Source organism: Numida meleagris, chromosome 1 (assembly GCF_002078875.1).
Source record: "Numida meleagris isolate 19003 breed g44 Domestic line chromosome 1, NumMel1.0, whole genome shotgun sequence".
Lineage (NCBI taxonomy): Eukaryota > Metazoa > Chordata > Aves > Galliformes > Numididae > Numida > Numida meleagris.
The window spans coordinates 38,497,377-38,521,858 of record NC_034409.1 but is presented as its reverse complement, the minus strand read 5'-3'; the positions used below and the strand labels follow the sequence as shown (position 1 = coordinate 38,521,858).

Below are 24,482 nucleotides of genomic sequence, written 5' to 3'. Positions count from 1 at the left end.
TTGGCCAGGCTGGTGAGAGCCTGTTCATGTGAGTGCACAGGGCTGAAGCAGCAGCAGAGGCGGTCTGTGCTGGAGTTGGAGAGAAAAGCCCTCCGTGCCTGTATCTCCAGGCACAGGGAGTTATCAGAATACAGGGGTTGGACCAGATGACCTCCAGAGTCCCCTTCCCACCTCTGTCATTCCAGGACTCTAAATGCTGATCTCTGATTAAATGCCAGCTCCTTCTTTTCTTTCAGCCAGCATTTTCAAAGTGTTAATATTGCTTTTTGCCTATGATGCTTGCAGATGATAGATCTTTCCAATCCATCTGGTTCCAAATCAAATTGTTTTCTGGGCACATGGGTTATATCTAATGTTTGATAATGATTTCTGGTTTTCTTCTAATGTTTCCTTTGACTTTTCTGCTGTGTATCCGGACAGACTTAATCATGCAAATAACTTCATGCAATCTCCTGTTTCACCCCGCTGTATCTGTCCTTTGAAGAGAGAAACCGAAGAATGACTAAATAATTGATTATAGTATGAGCAGCGTACTACCAAGCATGTCATGTGAGGTTTTCTTGTTTGTTTTTAAACTTAGTTCATCCTCACTTAAAACTGACTCAGCACTAACAAGGAAACTGCTAGGGGTTTGGTGAGACTCCTTTTGTTGTTTTTTTTTGTTTGTTTGTACTGGTTTTAACAATTCCATATTAACAGTAAATGGTACTTCTGAAGTCAGGCACCTTCTCTTTAGTATAAGTGTAGCTAACATCTTTGAAATGTTTTCTATTGCCACATGGTACTTCCATGTAAAGTCTTTCAGCCCTTAGTACTTTGATTGTGTTGGTTTCTCTTGCTGTGCTCTTGGAAGCTATTTTGTATTACTTTGTCCTTTGATGCTGAATAAGTATTTAGTAATCTGGAGTGTATAGAAACCACGTGGACTGGTGGTTCTTCAGGTAGTTCTGGATTCATATCTCTTGTATTGCTGCAGGCAGGCACAGGTAACTGGCCTCAGTGACATGAGTGTCATTTGAGTGACATGAGTGACATTTTTCAGCTTTGTGCATAGCGTCACGCAGGTGAAGCCTTTGCAAAATTGTGCTCCTTACTTGGAACAGCTTCACTGATACTTGTGTCAGAGAGAATGTGAATATGGTTCTGTTCACAGCAAAGGGGGAAGGAGTTTGACCGTATGTAATTTGTTTTTAGTTTGTGTTGCCAAACTGAATTTCTTGTGAAGGTGAATATGTTTAGCTGTGTGTGATTACTCTTCTGAATCTATTATCTTGATGTCCTGCTTTCTTACTGCAATGCATGCTCTGGCACATTCCTCTGCAAGTCAGTGTGTATTTATTAAAACTTGCCATTTCTGAAGCGCCGCTCCACCCAGCATTTGTGGCTTGGGTAAATTATGTGTGCTCCTTTCTCTGTGGGTTATAGCTTTGTGAAAGAATGGTGCTGGGTTTGAAGGGCACAGTAGGGCTGATTACTATGAAACTTCTCAAACAAGTTCTTTTTCTCCATGTAAATCTCAGCAAAGCTGGTGTACTTGAACCTGAACTGTGACCTTGAGTTTCCTAAGTGCTGAGATGAAAAGTGTTGAAACCTGAGCAGTGAGTGAGCAAGCCTATTTGCTTTGGGTGGGAGGAGCCGAGCAGGAGCCTTAGCAAGCGATGAGGTAGAGGCAAGTACAGCTGCCAGCAAGGTGCTGGGAGTCTTGGTGTTATTTCATAAACCATTCTTAGACATGCCTCTGGAATTACTCGTCAGCTAGACTGCATTTGACCTGAGAACAGTAGAGAACAGAAGAAGATTTGGTGTAAGAAACTTGCCACTGTAAACTGCCACCACAGTGTGCAGCCTCATGGTTCAGATGTCATTTTTGTGAATCAAATATTGGTATCTGAAGGCAAGTACATCTTTACTACCTTTTTTTGTAGTTGTTGTTAAATAGAAGAAAAACACTTTAGCTTAAAATCCACGTGCAAAAATCGTGTGTTGGATAAAACTTATTTGTAGGTACAGTAGCCTAGCAGTTTGCTTCTGCTGTTTTCTGCATACTGTACAGAAAGTGCATATACTATGTGTAGAAAATTATAAATAATCTTTTCATTTTCTGGACTGGGAGGAGAATCCTGCTGGAACCGTCGCATTGTTGAGATGTCAGAGCAGATTACTGTCACACTTGAAGAGTGAGTGTAAAAAGCTTCTATCTTCTCTGCTACGCTGTCAGTTTTCCTTTCTCTTTCTCCTCCCTTCAGCTTTTACAGAGTTTGGTTGTAAGAAGATTTTTGGGCTTCGCTTGCACAACTCTAAGAGAAAATATTTTTTACTTTGTATTGGTAGATGTACTCAGAGTTGTGTTATAACAGCAGTATCAATTTGTTTAATATCTTCATCATTTTAAGTTACTAAAATGTATGTAAAAATAATTGTTTACAATTCCTCAGTAGGATTCTTTAGAATATGGTTTGATTTTTAGAATTCAGTTTTTATGGTTGGCAATTCATACCTGTACAACTCTAATAAGCTTTTTTTTTTTTTTAGTAAACCTGTGCTTTAATTCAGGTGTGAATATTTATCGCTTGACAAAATGTTTTAAAACTATAACCAGGCTTTATCAAAATTGCTCATTTGTTGTTGGAACTGCATGCATTGCCTATTTGCTTTTCTGAGTGTGTGTGCTAAGAATTAAATTTTGCCCAAGTCAATATCCTGAAAGAATGCCTTAAGCACAGGATTACAATGTAGTTTTCAGCCAGCATTTACTACTAATGAAGCTGTGACTGAGTAGCTGATATGAGAAATACATTCTGTCCTTGAGAAAATATGGACAACAGATAAGTTTTCCTTCTCTGAAAGGATGTTCAATAGTTTACGATTGGGAATGGATTTTTTTTGTTTTGTTTGTTTTTCCCTTGAGATAGATGAACTAAGTATTCCAGTCATGGACTTTCTCTTCTTTCTGCTGATGTAGCTGTTACATGAAGCAGAAAACAGAAGACATTTTCTCCCTTTAAGTCTGCTTTTGTGAAGTACTTAACTTTTGCACTGTGGCATGCACCTGAATGCATTTAGACCAGAATGTGGCTATTTTCCTGTTTACATAGACATTGACATGTATCTACTGTCTGCCGTTGGGCTTGGCTGTAGATCTAGTTGTGAATATTTAGGAGCCCTGTAAACTTTCAAGCTTTGTATGTTAGTGCATTTTCCATGTATACCATTTCTTAAGGCACTATAAGCTGAAGATATCGAAAGAATAGAAGATTTCCCAGGATGCTAGCCTAATGAATGATGCTAATTCTGTTTTTATCAATAGATTGGCTCATTCTGTATTCATTTAGTTATAGATTGGGAACGGAGAAAAAGGATTTGGTTTAATATATGGTGGCTGATGAAGTGCACTTTGCCATTGTTGTGTGCAGAATGTGCAGATAACAGTGCTTCCAAACTACTTGAAACATCTTTTTAGACTATTTCAGGAACCAAATTTGTTGCAAAGAATGAATAGGGTTTCTAGAAACTTTGAGCACTGAGTGTGTGGAGAACAGAAACCTTTATAATATTGCAGGCTGATTCCCAGGAGTTATAATATACACACTATAGAGAGGAATGCTCATTTTTGTTAAAAGTTACAGATTTCTTTTGGTCTAACAGCCTTTTTTGTTATGTGCCAGTTATCAGCTTCTGCTTTGAAGTAACTGCACATACATGCACAGGTATTAGCAGCCACAAGAAATCTCAAGCTGTTCCAGAGGTGGAAGTTTTACAGCCAAACCCTGACACGAGCTGTTCTACCGCTGCAGGTGGAAGTGAGATATGAGGATGATTTGGTGAGAGGGAGATGAACCGCTTTTTCCACCCTCCCCTTTGTGAGATGGTCATCTTTTGACAAAAGGTACAGAGTCTGCCTCCCCTGTGCTGCTGTTGGATTAATGGAAAAGGTGCTTAGTAGCAGCTTCCTTGGCTGGGAGTTAACCTCAGAGAGGGGAGATGCGGCTGTAACATTATCATGATTGGAAGTCCAGCCAAAGATTTTCGTTTTGCTTCTAAATGGATAAAAAGGCACATGAAGGAGAAAGGTTTTAGACTGTACTCTATTACAGCTTGCCAACATGAAACCGTACCAAGGGACCTGAGAGAACGTGGCTAGAAATGAGGGATAAACCTTCGAGATATTATTGTTTCCGCAGGCCCCTGGATATCTAGCCACTTCTCAGTAAAATGAACGTCTAGTTTCTGCCTTCACCATACCCGTAAGTTTTTCACTTCTCATACAAAATAAGTGAAGGTCACATGTCATGCTTTGTTTTTCTTTAATTGCTTGAAATATATTGGAACATTTTTCTGGTAAGAGGCATGAAGAAATTCTAGAAGTTCATAGAATCTTGGAAGCTTCATCAGAAAAATGAATTTTCAGTCATTTCTGTATGTATTTTAGTATATGTATCCATAGGTGCAAATACGCATGCACGGTTTAAACCTTTCATGGAGTTAAAGACTGAAATAGTCTACTGTATTATCTTTAAGCCAATATGAACTGAAATTGCTTATCTGCAAATACTACATTTCTTTACATAAACAGCTGGACTACACGGTGTTAATTAAAGACTAATGAAATTCACGTTACCACTAATTTGATTTAGGATATGCATTTCACTTTGTAAGAAGAGAAGACCTCCTGTACCAAGTCAGGGAGCACACAAGTGTTTATTTCGAGGCTATTTTTAGTGTTTTATTTTTCTCCTTTCCAGCTAACAAAGCAGGTTTCAAAATGTAGTTTGTCAGAAATACGGTGTGAATCTATCGCAGACAGGAGATGGAAGAATGGAATTAGTGGAGGCATGTGTGGAATGAGGCAAAGAAACAGCCAGTGAAATGAGCAGTGCATGAAGGAGGTTAGGAAGAGTTTATCTGTCTTCATTCTGCTACCAGCATGAACAGTTGGGATCTTCTGATTGCTGGCCTTGAAACACAATTTACTGGGATTGTTTTTTGTGTATAAAATTTAAGATGATTAGTTTAAGTGTTGTATTCATTGCGCATAATACTTGGGCCATTGAAAATAAAAATAAAGACCTTTTTTTGTGGAGCTTACTTTGTGCAGCTCTTCCAGGAGTCAGGCGGTTTGCATAAATAAACGTGGCAGAGTCTTAGAGAGGAATAAGCTATCACCTCACCGTTTAAATACAAGAAATGAAGATGTAGAAGCCACAGTAATCAGCTGGTGAAAACTAGCTAGGTAAGTGCCTGAACAGGGAAGTTCAGTATGGCTGCATAAAGCAAACACTGGCTCCCTTTTTAAATTCCCATTGAGTGCTGAGGTATCAAATAGGGAAGCCGCATTAGCTCCTAAGTGCAATGTAAATTTGGGACTTGAAAGACTAACAGGAGGATTTGATTTAATGAATCCTTAAAACCTAAGTAATGTCCCTTTTAGTGCTCTTAGAAAGCAGAGATGAATAGGACCAAAGCTGAGATGTGAAAAAACAAGATGTTCTGTATTTACGGAGAAGAAAAGCTGAAACGCAGCTGTTCACCTTTAAATGTTCTAATGGATTTGACGAGAACAGTATAATGTTGCTTGGCTTGCTGCTGATTTGGCAGCCTCTGTCTCTTCGCTGCATTTTTCACATATGCCCTTCATTTGTTTTTTTCCTTTTGTATCTTACTCATCAGAATATAAGGTAGAAGGCTGTTACTGCAACACTCTTGTTCCAGCCAGCTAATGCTAACCAGCTTTCACAGAGAACATAATCCTTATACAAACATCTTAACTCATGAAGGAAGAGGGTGCACTGCGACGTAGGTTTTCCTCATGTGCTGGGATTTCATCTGTGTTTTCTGCAAGAGCTGATGGCCGAAAACTTGTCCGGAATGCTTCATTTGGAGGATATAATGAACTCTCACCTGCTTCACCAGGTTTGTTGTTCTTAGAATATACAGAAGATAATATGATTTCCACTTCAGCTTTTTCAGCTTGAATGAAAGTAGTCTACTGAGGTGTTGGTAGAAACTGTTAACAGAAATCAGAAAGAATATTGCTTGTGTGCATTGAAGTAACAGTTCTTTGTAGTAGCAAGAGCTGTTGTACACAGGCAAGCAAGGTAGCTTATCCTACAGCAGATATCTGTTTAAAAGTAATTTGTTTACTTGATACTTTGTGGAGTACTTTGGTTTGGTTGGTTGAGCTTTTATGATTGAAGTTGTTCTGTACTGTGATTTATAAATCCCGTTCTTGTAGTGTATTTAAATGGCAAGACGGAATGAGTTAAGGCTAAAACCACGGCCTTGCTAAAGTCTGTATTGCAAGACTTCTTCTAAGAAATCTAGCACCAGGAGGGGCTTGAATCTCTTTTTCCTTCAATTTTCTGTCTCCTGAAAATCAGTAATGGAATACTGAACTGAATTTCTAGAGGTTTATTGTCCGTCATGTGTCCTGCTGATATAGGTACTTGAATTTCAGTAGTTTACTTCATGAAACTTTGATCCTTGGGAATACAAGGTCACCTATTTCTGAAAAGCAACGCTGCAAAAATTGTGCATTCTTACTGGAATTATTCTGCACGTGTGATTTGTCTTGAGCCTGCACACATGCGCAGTTTGTTGTGGGACCAGAATGTTGGGGGAAAAAGAAAGTACTTTTCTCTTATTGTCTATCTTCTAAAGAACAGCTCACTGAGTTTGTAAGCAATGAAAAAGAGTCAGGGTGCAGAGCATGCGGAAGGCTGTGGGCTGGTGATTTCTGAGCTCTCCGCACCAGTGGCTCGCGCTGGCTTGCAGAATTGCTAGAGTGGCATGCTCAGCCACTGGCAGGTGGATGCTCCCTCAGAACATCAAGTTCAGTTGGCCCTCCTGGTGGCCCTCCTGTTTTACCGTAGAAAATATCCTTTCCGTCTGCATCAGGAAATGGTCAGTCTTCTACCAGGAGCCTTGTTAAAGCTGCTCAGGAAATGAAAATCTCAAACCTTGAAAGAAAGCATGGAGATGGCAGCTAGGCAGAACCTCCCTACCTTCAAAATGCATTCGTGTCACCGAGAAATAACTGAAATAAAAACAGATCAGGTTCCTGTTTCTTTCTTTCCTGTATGGGATTGTACATTGTAGCTGATCAGTGTCTGTAGAGGGACGGTGAATGATTGCTTAATGTCATTTGATTTTTTTAGTTAATGAAAACAACAGCACATAACTAAAACATTTTTTCTGTCTTGGAATGTTCCGTATATCTAAATAATTTAAATAAAATCAGTATACTGGAAGGCACACGCTTTCAGTTTAGTTGAAACAAGGAGAAGTTTTTGCTTGTCTAAAAGATACGTATGTAAGGAGTTCTTCAGTCATGATTGTTTTATTGAAAAGAAAATACAGCTGCGAGAAGATATGTTAAAGGACTTTGCTTACTCATCTAAAATTACTTCAATTTCAAAATCCAGGGAGAAATCTGAATTAGATAATATGGAATTGTATTCTTAAAAGTGGTTGTCAACAACTTTCTGAAAGTCACTCAGTTAAGAACACTGTTGTCTCCTATGTTCAAATCTTAGAGGATTCTTTTGTTTTTCTCTGCCTTGTTTGTTAAATAATGCTAGTACTTCTGTCTCCCAGAAATTATAACTCACTTTGTCCTTGTAGAAGCATATCCATTTTCAACTCAGTAGCTTTTTTCAGAACTGCACATTCACACCAGTAATCAAATCAATCTGTTTTTTGCTTTTCATTTGCAAGTCAGTAATACTGTTGCTTGGCTTGCTGTTTGTGATCTTATCACGTGTTCTGTTGCTTTTTTTTTTACTTGTTCTTCTGGCTGTTGGGAACAAACAAACAAACAAACAACCTTCCAGTCAGTATTTTTTTTTTTTAGATTTTTCAATAAAATAGTATAGTATTATGAAGTAATATGAAGTAATGAGTTTTTTTTTCTTTCTTTCTCACTAAGATATTGCAGATGATAATTGTTGAGAGATGCAATACCAGTACTTGAAATGCAGAAGATGTTGCATGGTTGTTCTGCTTTTTTTTCTCCTCTTCGGTCAAGATTGCTTAAGGCACAGATTGTAGGTGTGACTTCAAAAAGCCAACACATGCTGCGCTTCAAAACTGAAATATCTTAACCAAACACATTTGTTTTAAATGTACCCTGCCACAGGTTTCATACTAAAGATTCTTGAACACTAATCTCTCAGCATTCCTACTCATTGCTTTTTGCCAAGGATGATGTTTTGGAAGATTTTTTTTTTTTTTAGTGTTGACAGGGTACTCTAGCTCAGTCTCTGAAGAGTTACAGAATCACAGAATGGTTTGGATTATCAGGAACCTTAAAGATCGCCCAGTTCCAGCCTCCCTACCAATTGCAGATAGGTTTTGTTGCAAGGACAGCTTATGTGTGTGAAGTTCTAGTTGTTCAAGTTGTGTGCAGTTGTCAGCCTCTGTCAATGGTTTACAGGCGTTTGGCCCGGTTCCGTGACGAATGGGACGGGGGATCCACAGACCCACACCCCAGGGAAAGGGAAAAGGGAAAGAAGGGTAGGGAAAAGGGCCTGAGAGCAAAAACAGTGGCAACAATCTGAGGAGAAACAAACTAATTTACTAAATAAGATATCAGAATGCGAAATAACACACTATAATACAATATAATTACAGTTTAAGCTGATAAATCCAATACAATGAGAGAGAATGTCCAAAAATCAAGGTAGGCCTTACTCTAATACCGATGATAAGACGGCTGGGGAGCGAGATGCTGCTGGGATGAGAGACGGGCAGAAAGAGAACAAGGTCTTGTGATCTGCGAGTTTTTATTTTTCCCTCTGACCGGAAACGGTAACAGAGGAGCAAAGTCCTCTGGGGAATGTAGTAGTCCTTCTCTTCTGAGAACCAGGTACATACACTACATGATGTTATGATATGGAATACCAATAACCGAAAATCATAAAACCATGACAGCCTCCTCTCATGTCTTTCTGAATGTTCATTGTGAATTTTCATCTAGACTTAAGCCTGCAAGTTTTAGAAGGATTTGCCATGTGCCCCCAATAGGAACATAGTCCTGGAAGTTTCCCTTGGAGTCTAAGATCAGATCACGAACTGTAGCTCACTTGGTTTTGGAACAACTTTCAGCGTGCAAGGCCTGTGATGTTAAGACAACAAAGATTGCGATGGGAGAAATTTGTTAAGACAGTGTTGCTCTGGATACAATTTCTACTATCCAAAACTGCTTTAGAGGCTACAGCAGTGAAACTTACGATTAAAAAATATATGAATGCAAGTGCCTTGAAAAATATTGGGTCTGCATCTCTGAAGGCTGATTCAGACCACACTTGCTTGCTTTCCCCTGGCTGTTTTGTCTGAAGATTGCTCTCATGAGTTTAAATAGAAAATGATAGACAAACACAAGGGATTTAACACAGGGGAAGTGACGTAAAAGGACTTGATCCCCTCAGTTCTGCATCATGAAAGGTGATTTAAGGTTATTGTATTAAAGTGTTACTGATTGAATTATAAGATAGATAGCAGCAAGAAAACTAAAAATCAAGGCCGAAACCATTGGTGATAAACATTGAAAAACTTGAAACACATTATTTTTATTTGAGACTACCTCTAGCTTCTCCTACTCTGGCAGTCTGTGCTCCAAACAATGACTTCAGTGACTTTTTGTGTTGTTTAATATCAAGAAGTGCAACTTTCAGTACCTCTGGGTCTAACAAAACTGCAAGAAGAGCAATAACACAAAGCATCATTTCTTGGCTCTGCTGTTGTCTTTGAAATCCATAGAGAAATTTGTAGTTCCTAACTTATTTCTGATTCTATGCATATAATTGTTTTGATGGTGCTATTTCCTTGACCAAGTATTTTCATGGCAGAGTGTATATTGGCCTGTTTGGACACATATGTAGCTTTTGGCAATGCTTCAGTACAAATTTCCCTGAAGGTATTAGTCTCACACTAATGTCTGAAGAATCAGGACTACTTGGGGCCTAGAACACCTCTCCAGTCTGAGGCAGCTGGGCTTGTTCAGCCTGGAGAAGAGAAGATTCTGGGGAGACCGTACTGTGGCCTTCCAGTACTTAAAAAAAAAAAAGGGCCTACATGAAAGCTGAGAGGGGACATTTACAAGGGCACGTAGGAATGGTTTTAAACTAAAAGAGGCAGATTGAGATTAAATATAGGGAAGAAATTCTTGGCTGTTAGGGTGATGAAGCACTGGCACAGGCTGCCCAGAGAAGCTGTGGTTGCTACATCCCTGGAGGCGTTCAGGGCCAGGTTGGATGGGGCCCTGGGCAGCCTGACCCAGTGGCTGGCAACTCTGCCCACAGCATGGGGTTGGAAATGGATGGTCTTTAAGTTCCCTTCCAACTCAAAACATTCCATGATACTGGCTGTACAGACATTCCCCTCATCTTAATAAGGATGCACTGGCAGAAGCAGCATTACACTGAGGGAGGCTGCGTCCGAAGTAGCGCCTGAATAATGCTGTCTTTTTTTTTTTAAGTCATACATGTTGTCTTATGGCAGAAAGGCCTTCTGTCTGTGTTCTGTGTTGGCTCATTCCTTCCACTGAGAGGGGAGCAACAAGAAGGGTAGCGCAGGATATGGATCTGACTGCTTGGCTTTTTGTCATAAACTAAGACAGTGTACTGCAAAGTGACCTAGAGCCTGCAGTGCTGTGACTTCAGCAGCTGGATTCACTAGCAAGCCCCCCAGCCATCGTTTTGCTATTCGTGTGACTACGGGAGGGAGTGCAGTGACGTATTTTAAAGCAGCGAACGCATGCACCTCCCAGGCAGGAGGCTGAGGGCAAGAAGGTACAATTGGTTAAGACAGCTTTGGTCTTTGTCTGACATTCTGGGTATAGAACAACTCCTTCTGGTTTTATTTGTGCTTGGTGATACAAAAACTTGTTTATGAAAATAAAAATGTGTGTGTTAGATAAGGATGTGCAAATTCCTTAAAGCTGTTGCGCTTCAGAAAAAGAGCTTCTCTTCTGTAATCCCAACCCTGATGTAGCACTTCCTTGGTAATTCCCATCACTTTTGTGTCTGTGCTTAAATGGATAAATGAAACACAGAAGGTGATTAAAATATCCCTGCATTACGTTTTCAGCAGAACTTAGTTCCTAACTGGTGATTTCTTTTGGCTGTGGGATGAAGAGAAGACATCGTCACTGTGATTGTACTGCATGTTTGACTGCCTAAGACTGGCATCAAATCTAATAACTTCTCACTGATCTTAGGTCTGTCCTCTAAGACTTAAGGTCACCTTTGTTTTGTTACAGCACTGGTCCTGTAGAAAATGTGCTTTAGTATTTGGTCTTATGTATGAAATGTGGCTTCCAGCTTCTGGATCCTGACGTGTCTATTTGTGTTTTTTTTTTTCTGGATTCCCTAGTACTACGAATTGTCTACATGTCTAGGTGCTTCTTCTCTGTGGTCAAATAGCCTGCTACATTATGGGTTTTTTTTTGTTGTTTGTTTTTTGTTTTTTGCTTTTTGGGTTTTTTTTGCTGAACAAACCTCTCACAGATGTCTTAGGAGAATTTCGTAAGGAAGGGCTTAATGAACTGTGTGCAGAAAGGCTTCTCTAAAGATGTGTAAAGTTTTATTTAGGTAGACGTAAAATGAAATAGTGTTGTATTGCACTGAGTAATTTTTAAAAATCTGTTCTTCAAACTGAATCTCTGCCAAAGGTAATAAATTAGAAAACAAAACAAGAAGGAAAAGAATAGGGCTACTGAAGCAAAGCAGGACTCTTGGATTCCTCACGTAATCTGAAGATTGACCTAATGTCTCTAATAACTCAGAGAAACTTCCCAAGATGTCTATTTGTGGTAGATGAATTTGTGCTGTCTTAAACTTACAGGTTTAATGTAAGTTGTGGAAAGGTGAAGATACTGTTTTTTAAAAGAAAAAATAAAATCCCACGTTAAAGAAAATATTCAACACAGCTGCAGAGACTTGATAAAAGTTCTTTCAAACCTTACAAAGCCTACATGCACATGCACATGATCACTGGAAGAGCGTGAAGTTAAACTGTTTCTCTGATCAACGTTGTCTTGTTAGGGACCTAAATACTCATTTCTCTGGCAGAACTCTGGGCTGTGCGGGAGCTGAGGCTCAAAGCAGCATCTGTCTGTCCGTCCATCTGCAATTCCTCTGTGGGTCTGGTGCCCTCTGGTGGGTCGGGCTGCAAGGCACTGTCATAGAATCAGAACCACCAGGATTGGAAAAGACCTCCAAGACTATCCAGTCCAACTGTCTGCCTATCACCAGTATTTCCTCACTAAGCCATGTCCCTCAGTACAACATCTAAATGTTTCTTGAACACACGTTTTGCCATTGCTTTTTGCTGCTTTTTTCCTAACATTCACTTACATCCTTATATTTGGAGGGTGTATTAGTGGTGGCATTTTAACTAACGTAAGTGCATTGAGGTATTTGTTTTATTCCAGTTTATTAGTGCCTATGCTAGAGCCAACTTCTTCAAAGAAAACAAATCACTGAGATGTTGGCTCACTTTGCTCTTTGGATACTGTGAAAGTGTGGGGTTCACGTTGTGAATCGTTCACAGAAGATAAATCTGGAATTTTGGTTACTTATTATAGAGCTATATAATTACATCTGTGCAATGTGAAGTCAAAAGTATAAATTCAAGATGAATGTGTGCCATCTTTTCATGTACTTGTGAGAAATTAACTGACAATTTTAACCCACGCTATCTATTTGCTTTCACTTGTATGGATTTTAACCATTTTTTCTGGCTAAATGAACGAACAAACCAAACCTAGCTTTCCTTAGTGTTCTGCTGTGGATGTGCCTGCATGTGCAGATAGGGGAGACTAAGGACATAAAAGGATGAACATTTGCTGATCTTGTTTTCAGCTGGTCAAGTCTCTGAATTGGGTGCAGCACCATCCAAATACAGTGAACTTTTTTCACTTCTTAGTGCATATTAAATCAGACTATGTTGCAGTAATTGATTTGTTTTCAACTGACATGAGGAACTAATATATATATCTGCTGCTTGAAAATCTGATTTCCTTGCACTTTTTAATGGTAAATACTATTTGCAAATTTATTTCAAAGGCTTACTCATGTTAAATGTAATGCATTCAAATAATTTGCAACAATGCTGTCTTTTCTTTAAGGTTTTGACAAAGGGAAGGATGATGCTTCACAAAGCAAAGAGGATACAGCACATTCTATGTCCAAAAGCAAGGTAAGAATAGCTGCCTCCATCTGGCTTAAAAATGTTAGCATGCAAAGGAGTTGAGTGCCTGCATTAACAAATGCACATGTATTAGACTTTCATGCAAATTCATAATCATCATATGATGATGATAAAACCTCCTTCATCTCCGTGAAAAAGGTTCACTGAGATGCAATGAAAACTGAGAATGCACAGAGTTGGGAGACAGCAGTCACCAAAAACATAGCATCCTGAGATGCTGAAGTTTAAAGAGGAAGAAAACTCGAACTACCTGAGCAACCAAAAAGACCGTTGTTGTGCAGTGATCCCATTTTGTCTTCTCTCCAGAGTTTTGTTTTGTTCTAATCAAAATTATGTACATGAATGATTTGCAATAGCATTATTATTCATAATAAAATGTTCTTTTCTGCTGGCCCTGATATAGTATGAATGATTTGTGTGATTTGTGTGAAAAGGCATTGTAGTAATGCAGAGAAAAATCTGGCTTATCTATTTATTCCTCTCCTAAATCCTTTTAAATCTGTGTATAACAATTATAGAAGCTTTACATTTTAAGTCATTGTATTGGCTGTTCTGATGCTACTTTCTTTAAAAATTGGATTACTGTAACTCTTAGAGTGCCTGCTTGTCAAAGCTCTACATTTTCATTAGTGGTCTATATGTACTTAGAATGTGGAATTAAAAAAAAAAAATGGGTGTCTCATAAAACAGATGTCTTTTTCTCATCAAAACTTTAAAGAGCAGAAAGATTCCATTTTGTGAAGGACAAAGTTCTGCATGGTTTGATTGCTGAATTGAGTAGCTACATTAGATTGCTTTTCTTATTTAAGCATCACCACCAGCTAGATTTTAAAGGCTTTAAAAAATCAAATTACATGGCTGTGTGAGGAGAACAGTGGGGCAGTGGCCAGGAGCACGGTGCCACCACACCCGGACTGGGTGAGGAGAGTGGGCCTGGTAGTGCAGGCCAGGTTCAGCTTACAGCACCAATCTGTGGAGACAGAGCAGATCCTAGGCCAAGCCAGGAGCTGAAATGCATGGCCCAGCAGCTGGGTCCATTTGCTGTGTAGCAAGGCACAGCTGTAAACTGGTTTGGGCTAGGAGTCAAGCTCCCATACATCCATCTCCCAGATGAAGTGGGGAAGAGGCCTGCTTCTCACCACGCTCCCACACAGCTCTCCTCTCAGCACTCTGATCCAAGGCTCCCTGAGCTGGCCCCAGGCACAGGCAGCCACAGCCGGAGGAGGGGGGGTGCCCTCCAGGCCTTCATAGAAGTTTTTCTGCAGTGTTTCATACGTCTGAGTCTTCAAGAGAAACATCAAACAGATGCTGAACAAAATCAAACTGATGTAAAGATTATGGTAACATCCGCTACTGAAATGGTGTAGTTAAAAATGCATTCTGGAAGAGCAGAATTTTCTGTGATTGGTACAATTCCATGATGTCACAGCTGAGTGACTTACTCCTGGCATCACTGTCTTCCATCTAATCTGAAGTCACAAAACTGTGTCTGTAAGCTCTGTGGTATCCTAAGTGGGGAGATCAAGGAAGCATACTTTATCATCTGGATTATTTCTGGTCAAAGCATTTTTTATTGGTCCAGAAACCTCTAAATCTTTTTTGTCTTGAAAATCAAGTTAGCACCGTCTGTTTTAACCCAGGTGAATTTCAGACTCTATTAATAATTTATCTTTGACTATCCAGTTTGTTTTTTCTCTTCCTTCTACTTTTTTTTGAGTTTTTTTTTTTCCAGAATCATAAGTCTTTTTACGCTTTACTGTTTCTTTTGTGGTTTTCTGCTGTTCAAGAAGAGACAGATCAGATCCTGCTTCTCCTAATACATGTAGTTCTTTATCCTTACTTTTGCAATGGAGCTTCTTAAGACCAGTGGTTCCCTTATAATGTACCAATAAACTTCGGACTAGCAGAAGATGGTTACTGGCTGTCCCAGCTATGGAGGTGAAGTAGCAGTCCTTCTGTCTAACTGAAGAGGTTTTTTCTTGTAAATTTTGATTCTATCCCCTATGTGCAGATGAGAAGGTCATTAGATTAAAAATATCTGAGTCACTGATCAGTCCATAATCTGTTGGATAGGCAAATACGGACCTTCACTCAGTGTCATATTAGTGAACTTTATAACTGAGAAAATGAGTGTTTGTAACCTAGGATATTTGCTGGTTTGGGCTTTTATATGTGTGGACTTTAGATTGCATTAGCTTTCTGCTAGTGAGCAACTGGAATATTTATGAATGTTTTACTTGCATTACTCCATTATACCTGACATAATGACTTATTACCTCTTATGTGACAGTGATAAGCATTTTTCCCTTCTCTTGTTATTATGTTTAAAGTACCAACTTTCCTTTAGCTTCTAGGCTGGAATTAAATTTCAAGATGTATGCTTGTCTTAAATTTTCAGTGTTAAGAACATACCTTTAATACAAAATGAAGAGATAATGCAAGATGTACATGGAAGTTAAGGAATGTTTACTTACTGCTGGAATTATTTTGATTTAAAATTACTTTTTGCCATTTATTGCACGTAGGTTCTTGACAATAGCTGTTATTAATATTTCTACCTAGTTATACTCCTCTAAACTGTTAGCTTTGAATTAAAGACAGCAAAGTGCGGTCCAAGTTGAATTTTTTTCTCCATTTGTAAATCTTAAATTTTTATTCATTTGATTTGTGCGGCACATTCTGAGAGAAAGAGCAGTGCACTTGTGCATTCTTACTATTGCAGTACATTTTCTCAGAAGTTGCATTTTTTTTTTGACTGTTGTTTTATAGCATTCCAAAATAGGAATCCAGTGAATAAACTGTGCATTGTAGTCTGAGGGTTGAAAAGACCAGTCAGAAATGTTGAACAGCTGGAGAAGCAGTTCTCGAAAACCTGCCCTTGAATTTACGGAGTTGAGGCAGTTTTTTTTTAATTTACTTGTTTGTTTGCTTGTTTATTTATTTACTGATGAGGCAGGAACTTTGGGCCCATCAGGTTTACGTTACCCTGCACAAAGAAATGCAACTGTGTAATTTATCTGAAATTTATGTACAGTGGGGTGCCTATACAGTGTTCTCTGAGTTGGAATAGAAATGGTGTGTGATAACTCAGTGGACTCTTTTTGTTTTACAAAAAGAGCTCTGTATCCCAGGGTAAATCTTCGGTGGCTCTTGTTCCCTTACAATTCGTAGGCAACAGATGCCAAGAAGTAAACTTTGAACCTTATGGGGGGTAGGGGAGGGGCAGAAATCACATGGTGCTGAGGCAGCATATTGTCCTGCCATGAATGAGGACTTGTATTTTATATACCTGAGTCGTCTTGTACTGCCTATTGCCATGGTGAGCTTTTCTGAGATAATTTGCAGAGTAACAAGAGCGTGGCATTAGTGAGGAAGCAGAAAAACAAGTGCCAGCAGTGGACAGTTGTACTCTGGTAACTTGCAGAGCATTGAATTCTAGGTTGAAGAGGCTCTGTTTTCCTTCATGGGTCATGGGGTAAGTGCCTCTATAGCAAGCAATTTGGAGGAATTGTCAAGTTAGGAATACATTGAGATTCATGTGTCAGACACAGGAATGACTCCTGAGTTTGAATACCAGGATTCTCCTCAAACTTTCCTTCTCTGCTGAAGTAATACCTACCTAGTCAAGACTGTGACATTTCAAGTAACGGGATACGTAGCCTAAATATTTACTGTATTTACTTCAGCTTCTGGAGGAATCTCAGACTTGTTTCCCACAAAACCCTTGTGAAGAAAAGACTCGATTAATAGGTGGTAAACAGTTACTGTGACAAGCCTTGTTTTACTAAGTGGGAGAAACAGCAGAAAAGAGAATGGGAATGGGAAACTTAGAAGCATAGCTATACATTTCAAACACTGAAACAGTAATATGGCCTCATATCTATTATCATTTATTTATTCTATTTTTTGTTAATTTCAGTCTGAATCCAAGCTTTTCAATGGCTCTGAAAAAGACATCTCTTTATCTTCAAGCAAACTTACCAAAAAGGAATCTCTCAAGGTGAATTACTGTCTAAGTAACTTCTCATGGACTATAAACATCCACAAAGTTTTACCATATTCTTCTGATGAGAAGAGAAATGCCTATCAGTGAGGAAACTTCTGTGGAATATCCAAGTTTTGTGAGAATTAATGTTGCTGGTTCTCTTGGGTTTTCAGATCTTACTGTACTGTTTCTAAGTATGGGCTTTTATTATGTAGTCTTTGAGAATACATAAGATTATGGGATAACTGAGAAGCTTATAGGATAATTCAGCTTGGCAAGGACCTCAGGACATACACCTGCGATGAAATGACAAAGTGAAATAACAAAGTTACGGTTTGCATGCTTTACCCGTGTTGTTTTTTTACTGACTTTTTACCCCTCTGTTGTCACAAGACCAAACTTCCTCTGGTAAGTACCACATCAGGGTAAACAAAACATCGTTTTCCACTAAAAGAAGAGTTTAATTACTGTGAATTTTTACTGGGAGTGTAAGTGAGAGATGGATAAAAATTGATCACATAAAGTGCCATTAAAAATCTGAATCTAGCCCTAAATTTGGTTTTGTACTGTACACCTGGAAAGGAAGGATATTTCTGTTTGTTTTAGTTCATTCCATCTCATCCCACTCTGTGATTCTAAGAGGAGTTTCACAGTTCTCAGTCTTAAAAACAAATTGTAGAAGAGTCTGAAGTTATGTTGGCAGTGGCTTTTGAAACAGAGCACAGAATAGTCATTTACACCATGGATTCAAATACTGTTTTAAAACTACTTATCTCCATCTTTCTTCCAAATTGAATTTAGCAGATTTTACCTCAATTCGTATTAGTAGCTGGCTTTTTGTGCTGTGATTACTTGCTTATGTCTATGGCAGTATAATATTTTTATTATTATTTACAGGTTCAAAAGAAAAATTACAGAGAAGAAAAGAAGAGAGCTACAAAAGAATTGCTCAGCACAATCACAGACCCATCGGTTATTGTTATGGCTGACTGGCTGAAGGTCAGAATCTAAATGTGCAACCTAAGTTGAATATTTAGCAGCTGCCTTCTGCTTTCTGACCAAAATAGAAAAGGCTCAGCAGCTAAGGTTGCTGTTAATGTTTTCCTACAAACAGCAGATACTAATTACATCCCAGCGTCTTTGTGCCTGCTTCCTAGAGGAATAATGGAGGAACCTAGCTCCCACTGATCACTCTCACCTTAGACACATGCATCTTGTATATGTAGCCATTAGCTTCACATGAGTTGGCTTTATGATTCCAGTCTTGTCCTTTTTATTTTGCACTTTGAATTGAAGCTCTGTTATGTTTGTTACTAACTGTGAAGGTAGTTCAGTCATATTAGGTATATGAATATGTTTATTTGTATTTCTTTCTGGTAATTTTCCTTTCCTTTCTTAAGAACTAACTGTCCACTAATACTTGTACAAAAGGTGAGAAATGAATTTATTAAAGATGACAGTCAACGTCATAATTCCTTGAACATGTAACACATTATTTGGAAATCATATTTTAATATTTAGCTCCAAACAGTAGCTTGTCTGGGATAAGTTTCTCAGGTTTTTGCAAGATCAGTGTAGACAGTTTAAAACATTGCTTACAAGTTGTGTTGGCATTTAGTCATACAGACAGAAAAAACTGAAATCCAGAGTTGATGAAATGATGCAGGCAGTTTAATCAGATGTGTAAAATTCAGGGACTTGAAAGGGTCTTACATAGCACATCTGGGTTAAAATTAACAGCTCCTTGTGAGAGATTTTATCTAAGAAATTCAGATCTAGTTTAACTAATTTACTTTGTGAATATCCTATTTTTCTTATCAGATGTCTGTCCTGTTTTCAGAAGAACTGTTTCCAAAAATTATCCTGCCATCAAACTAGTGATAGAGTATGTTCCATATAGACAAATTCATGAAGTTTCAGATGACTCTCCATATTTCACATATCTTGATGTGTGTATATTCTTTTGTAAAATAAGTACTCTTCAGGAAAGAGTAGAAGAATGAACACTGTAGTTGATAAGCATGGATGAACTTGAATAGCCTTTCTGTTTTATTGGAATAAAAAAAAACCTAATAAACAGTTTTAATTTTCATTTCTGTTTTGTTGAAGGGGGTGATTTTAATGCTGAGTTCACTGGGATGTAACTGTAACTGTTTGTCTTCTAGATTCGCGGTACCTTGAAAAGCTGGACCAAACTGTGGTGTGTACTGAAACCAGGAGTGTTGCTTATTTACAAAACACCCAAGAATGGCCAGTGGGTGGGAACAGTGCTCCTGAATGCTTGTGAACTCATTGAGAGACCTTCTAAAAAAGATGGCTTTTGTTTCAAACTTTTTCATCCTTTGGAGCAGTCCATATGGGCTACAAAGGTTAGTGGTAACATCTTTGGTTCTTGGGGATGACCAGTATTAGCCAACTATGAGTTAAGACAGCCTTAATGGAAAGTTGAACTGCATTGTCTGTTGTAACTTTCAATGATTTGTTTATTCTGAATGTAAAACTTCAGCATGTAGTTCTCTTCATCACAAAAAAAAAAAAAAAAAAAATTGCTTTATTCTGCTGTATATACTTAAATAACTTATGATGTGCAGAAGCATGCCATAAAGAGGTTAATGCCATCTCTGGTAGTTATGTATGTGGAAGGAATGAGTGTATAATACTGTATTCTACATCTGTCTAATCTAGGATATTAAGGAGGAAATTGATTGAAAAAATGAAAGCGTTCAGATGCGTTATAAACATTTCTTGGCTTCCAGCTCTATATTCATGTAATATCAGCCTAATTCAATTTACTTGTGAAAGTAGAAATTCAAATATCTTCGTTGTACAATAATAGCATATATTGCTAGTTGTAGTCTTTTGCTTGGGCTGAAATTTTACAAAGATAAATGTTTCTCTTCAGTTCTGATGTCTACTTGCTTCTTCATACATGGCATAATATTGTTAGCAGCTCTTAGCTGCAAGTGTTAAAAGTCATGGTGTGTTCTGCACAGCAAAGGATTATTTCAATTTTTTGTAATTTTTATTTTAATGTTCACTATTACTCATTGTTTACTAAACAAATTCTTGTAGTCCTTGTTTTGTGTTTACATATGGAGAGAGAGTGCAGAAGCACAGCACAAGTGAACATGTTTACCTCCTGAAATACTTAAGATGAAATTGCTGTACAATATTAGAATCCTTTTCATTAATTAATTATGTTCTCTGCAACATACATCTCAGTACAAGTTCTAATTGTGAGATTGTATTGTATGAGATTTACATTAATACCAATGTGGTGCTGTCACATCAGGAGAATATGCTACAATGTTTTTGTTTCTTCCTTATCTCAGACTGAGAAGTAAGTCAGCTAGTGTTATCTGTGATATTTGTGATATTCTTGCTGAATTACTGTCATTACTGGTCTTATCTGAATCTACCAAACTTAGATCAAATCATTTATAGTTCCTTTTGATAATTTTATTTCAATATTGCTTAGGAGGACTTTTCACTAATTAATTGTGATCTCACATTAGCAGAACACAAACTTCATATCCTTTTTCAAAACAACAGAGTTTGGTGTTAATGTGATTTAATTATTTATGAATTTATATACGTACATTGCAAAGTGGTGGCCTGTCTGCAGAAGATCACAAATCAATCTTATATTTCTTTATTGTTTGGCAATGAGAAATGGATTTGTTTGTTTTTTTAACTAGATATTTAGAATTTAGAGGACATGCCCCTCCAGATTTTTACTTTTTTAAGGTAGGTCAAATTTTGAACCTGAACAAGTTGATATTGTCCATTTTAAATGTGCTGAGAGCTGGAGTGGCGTTTGTTCATTTTGGTATGGCTATTTGCAATTGAGAATTACTGGACTTAATTAGATGAGAGGCCTTGAAGTTTGAAACTATTTTGTGCCTTGTTTTCCTAGCCAATTATAACTTCCTAGTAACGAATTTATTACTGTAAGGTAAATTTTCATGAGCATAAACGGCAATTGACTGATTCACAGAGTAGATAATCCAGAACAAGGTTGAAGTCTAAGACAAAATGAGTTGCATTTGCCATCAGTGTAGGAAGATGACGTTGCAAGAAATATTTACACACAGATAAGTACTGCAGGACATTTTCTTGCTTGAACGCACTTTCTGTAGTGTGTCCTTCTGGCAGCTTGCAAATTCTCATCTGCGGTAGTTTGCAGCCAGTCACTTAACATGCTCCCTTAAGCCTATTGTTGTGGTGTTTGATGTTCCTTCTGCACTCTAAGGTACCTGATGCACTGAACCTTGTTCTTTCTTCCTCACGTGCCCAATCCTGATGCCATCTCCGTTTTTTAAATGTTAACTAGAAAAGTTACCACAAATAACTTTTCATGAACAGATTTAGTGACGTGTGACTGCTTATCTGATTTTATTTGGCACTTGAGTTTAGTTGGCATGAATGTTCCGTAGAAAGTAAACTTCAAAGTTTTTTAATCTAGTGAAATCTTTAACGTGCCCATTACCTTATGTTCCAGTAGTTGTACAATCAGTTTAAATGCAGTCATCAAGTGAAAACTAACTAATGTCTATCTTGGATGCTAATACACTGAGAACTGATTTTGAAGTCATAATGGCTGATAGCAAAGAAAAATGTCAAGTGCTTTTGGAACAGTGATTACTGTTAAAAATGCACAAGCAGTTATTTCAAAATAAATCAACCTACTTAAATGTTCTGTCAAATGATTAACTCTGTTTTAGTCAGTACATTGTGCAGCCACCCAGGGAAGTGTAGCTTTCTGACACACACACAAAAAAGCAAACGTTCATTTCTTTATTACATCTGGTACAAAGTAGTGCATCCTGTAATGCCGACGACATAACCTTAAAGTTCTTGTGGAAGGAGTGCTGCCCTTTATGTCCTGTCATCTGGCAATTTTGAGGACTTGGGATAGCTGAGGCATTTGCTCAGTGCGTGTGAGCCCATGGTGCCGCAGCACAGTACTGTCTCCCTTGTGCAATGCCCAATGACCTCTCCCAGCCCTCCTCTCCCTGGGGGCACGGTGAAATCTCTCCCTTGCATCCCCCAATGTGCCAGGCCCTTAGTGACCCACCCGCGAAACCAGGAGTGCTCTGCATGGTGTCTTCCATGGGTCTTGTTAGCTTCAGTCCTCCCATGCCATCTCACCAAACACCATGCATAGATGCACCTCTCCAGTCACTGGAGGAGACCGTAACGTAGAATCTCAGTTTTAACACCCAAGTGGCTTCCACTCTGTATCTGTTCAGAAGTTTCTGAACGTTGTTTACACCAGCACTAACTTGTGTGTACGGATGTTTAAGCACCACCAAGACTCCTCGTTATCTGCTTCTCACCCTCAGAAATGTTCTGGCTGTTTCATATGCTTGCTTCTAAAATATCTGCCATTATCTGCTTCTGCTCAAAACTTCTGCTGGCTTTTAAACTCCCTTGTCCAAGCCTTGTACTGGCTTTTTATTAGGCTTCTGTGGGGAAATCAGTCAAGACCAAACTGTGTTAACTCGTTAATTAGGCAGGCTTAACCTGGCTTTCAACAGTAGCTTCAAGTGTGTTTAATACAGCCCTCTTTACCGATCAGTTACCTTAATGTTCCATGGATAAATGTTTTTGAAGGGGCTTTAAAATGATTGCTTAGTATTTTATTCCAAAGCAAAGCTTGGCAGAAATGGAAGGGTCTTTTGGATTTGTTTTTTTTTTTTTTTTTAAATTCCAAATGTGAAAAAAATTCCTAATGAAAATTAAGCTTTGGTGTTTGATGTCCTCTATGTTTCTTTTGGTTGAACTCAATATCTTGGTGTCCTGCTCATTCTCTTTGTAGAAGGACTTAAGCATCTAAATGTCTTCTATGGGCTTAGCTATCATTCTTATCATTTTTAAATTTTTTTTGTTTGTTTTTAAACACTAGGTCTACAGTTAGGGATCTAAATACAGTTAGGCACCTAAATATTTTGGGGGGATTGACTGGCTCTGGGGTGATATAGAAGTTGAAGGGAGAGGGAGGGGGACGAGAAGAGTGGGTTCCTATAGCAAGACCTTGTGTTCAGGTGGGAGCAGTTACCTCCATTCTGTTTAAATATTGATTGACTCACGTCTTCTGAAGACAGGCAGATGCCATGCAGTTCTGGAGCATAGGATGCAGTTGAGATACCAAACACATTCTTGTGCAAAAGAAGCATGAAGTGGATCACTGAGGAGAGCCTCCTCCTCTCTCCAGTGGCTTGGGTTCCTCTTCTGTCTTTTTGAGGTTTCTGAACCACAGCATCTTCTTAGGAATTGAGAGGAATCTACTCTCATCAAGAGAGGATGAGGACCAGAGGGGAAGAGTTAGTTGCTTTACAAATGCGGAGTCTTCTGCTAGACAGCTTTTGTTGTAGATCAGCCCTCTGAATCTGCCTCGTACCCCCCACATATCTTTTGTTTTCAAACTTACCTCTTCATCTGAAATACAGAGTGGAAGAGAAATAACTCATCCCTCCTGATCTCCCTATGCTCATCTGCAGTCCCTTAAAAAGTGAGGGTGACTCCCCATTCATTTTGATGCTTTTGTCTTTTTGCTGTAAGTGGCATCAGCAGAGCATTTCTAAGCTACTATACCAAGTCTGATTTACCAAAAGCAAACAAAAAACATCCCTAAAACCAAAACAACAAAAAGCACCAAAAGTTATTTGAATCCCAAAGACCGTTCTCTTTAAAAGAAAGGGGGTTGAATTGGGAGCTATACTCAGAATGATGTCTTTGAAGAAGAAATCCAGTAAAAGAGGGCTGTCCATCTTTCCATTCATATCTTCATTAGATGTTGCTGAGTGACAGTAAATGGCCCAGCAGTGTGTCAGCTTGTTACATGAATGGTCAACTCTAAAACTGAATTAAAATATATGATGCTGTTGCTTGTTTTGTGTATTTCAAGGGTCCAAAAGGTGAAGCAGTTGGTTCTATAACTCAGCCGCTACCCAGCAGTTACTTGATCATCCGAGCTGCTTCGGAATCAGATGGTAAATAGCCACTTCAGTATTTTTCCACCATGACAGCAGTCGGTTGTTAGAAAGAGGTTGCTTCAGTTGTCTTACTGTCTATTACAGCCCTCTGAGTGCAGTTCCACGCTTGTAAAGGATCTTCCTTAACTTGGTACATTCAGTTGTGTTGGTACTAGCAGTTTTTCATGTTTATTCAAGGATCATATTGAATTGAAGAAACTGTCATGTATGTGACATATGTCATATGTGTCAATAGCTCCTTGCAGCTATTTCCTTTCTTAAATGCTAATGTGGACTCTTTCTTATGAAAG

The 24,482-nt window shown here is 38.5% G+C and overlaps 1 protein-coding gene across 7 annotated transcripts in view; it reads left to right on the top strand.

Annotated features, from left to right (window-relative positions):
* Positions 1-24,482, top strand: part of OSBPL8 (oxysterol binding protein like 8) — an 84,942-nt gene that overhangs the window by 42,664 nt on the left and 17,796 nt on the right. For 5 of the 7 annotated variants that reach the window (XM_021385216.1, XM_021385215.1, XM_021385220.1 and 2 more), the window contains 5 exons: positions 13,127-13,197; positions 17,129-17,209; positions 18,092-18,193; positions 19,360-19,563; positions 24,105-24,189. In XM_021385216.1, the coding sequence (XP_021240891.1) occupies positions 13,127-13,197; positions 17,129-17,209; positions 18,092-18,193; positions 19,360-19,563; positions 24,105-24,189 (543 nt within the window). Of the gene's footprint in view, positions 1-5,081; positions 5,231-5,667; positions 5,911-13,126; positions 13,198-17,128; positions 17,210-18,091; positions 18,194-19,359; positions 19,564-24,104; positions 24,190-24,482 lie in introns of those variants that run through there. The other 2 variants (XM_021385217.1, XM_021385218.1) reach the window with 2 other exon arrangements.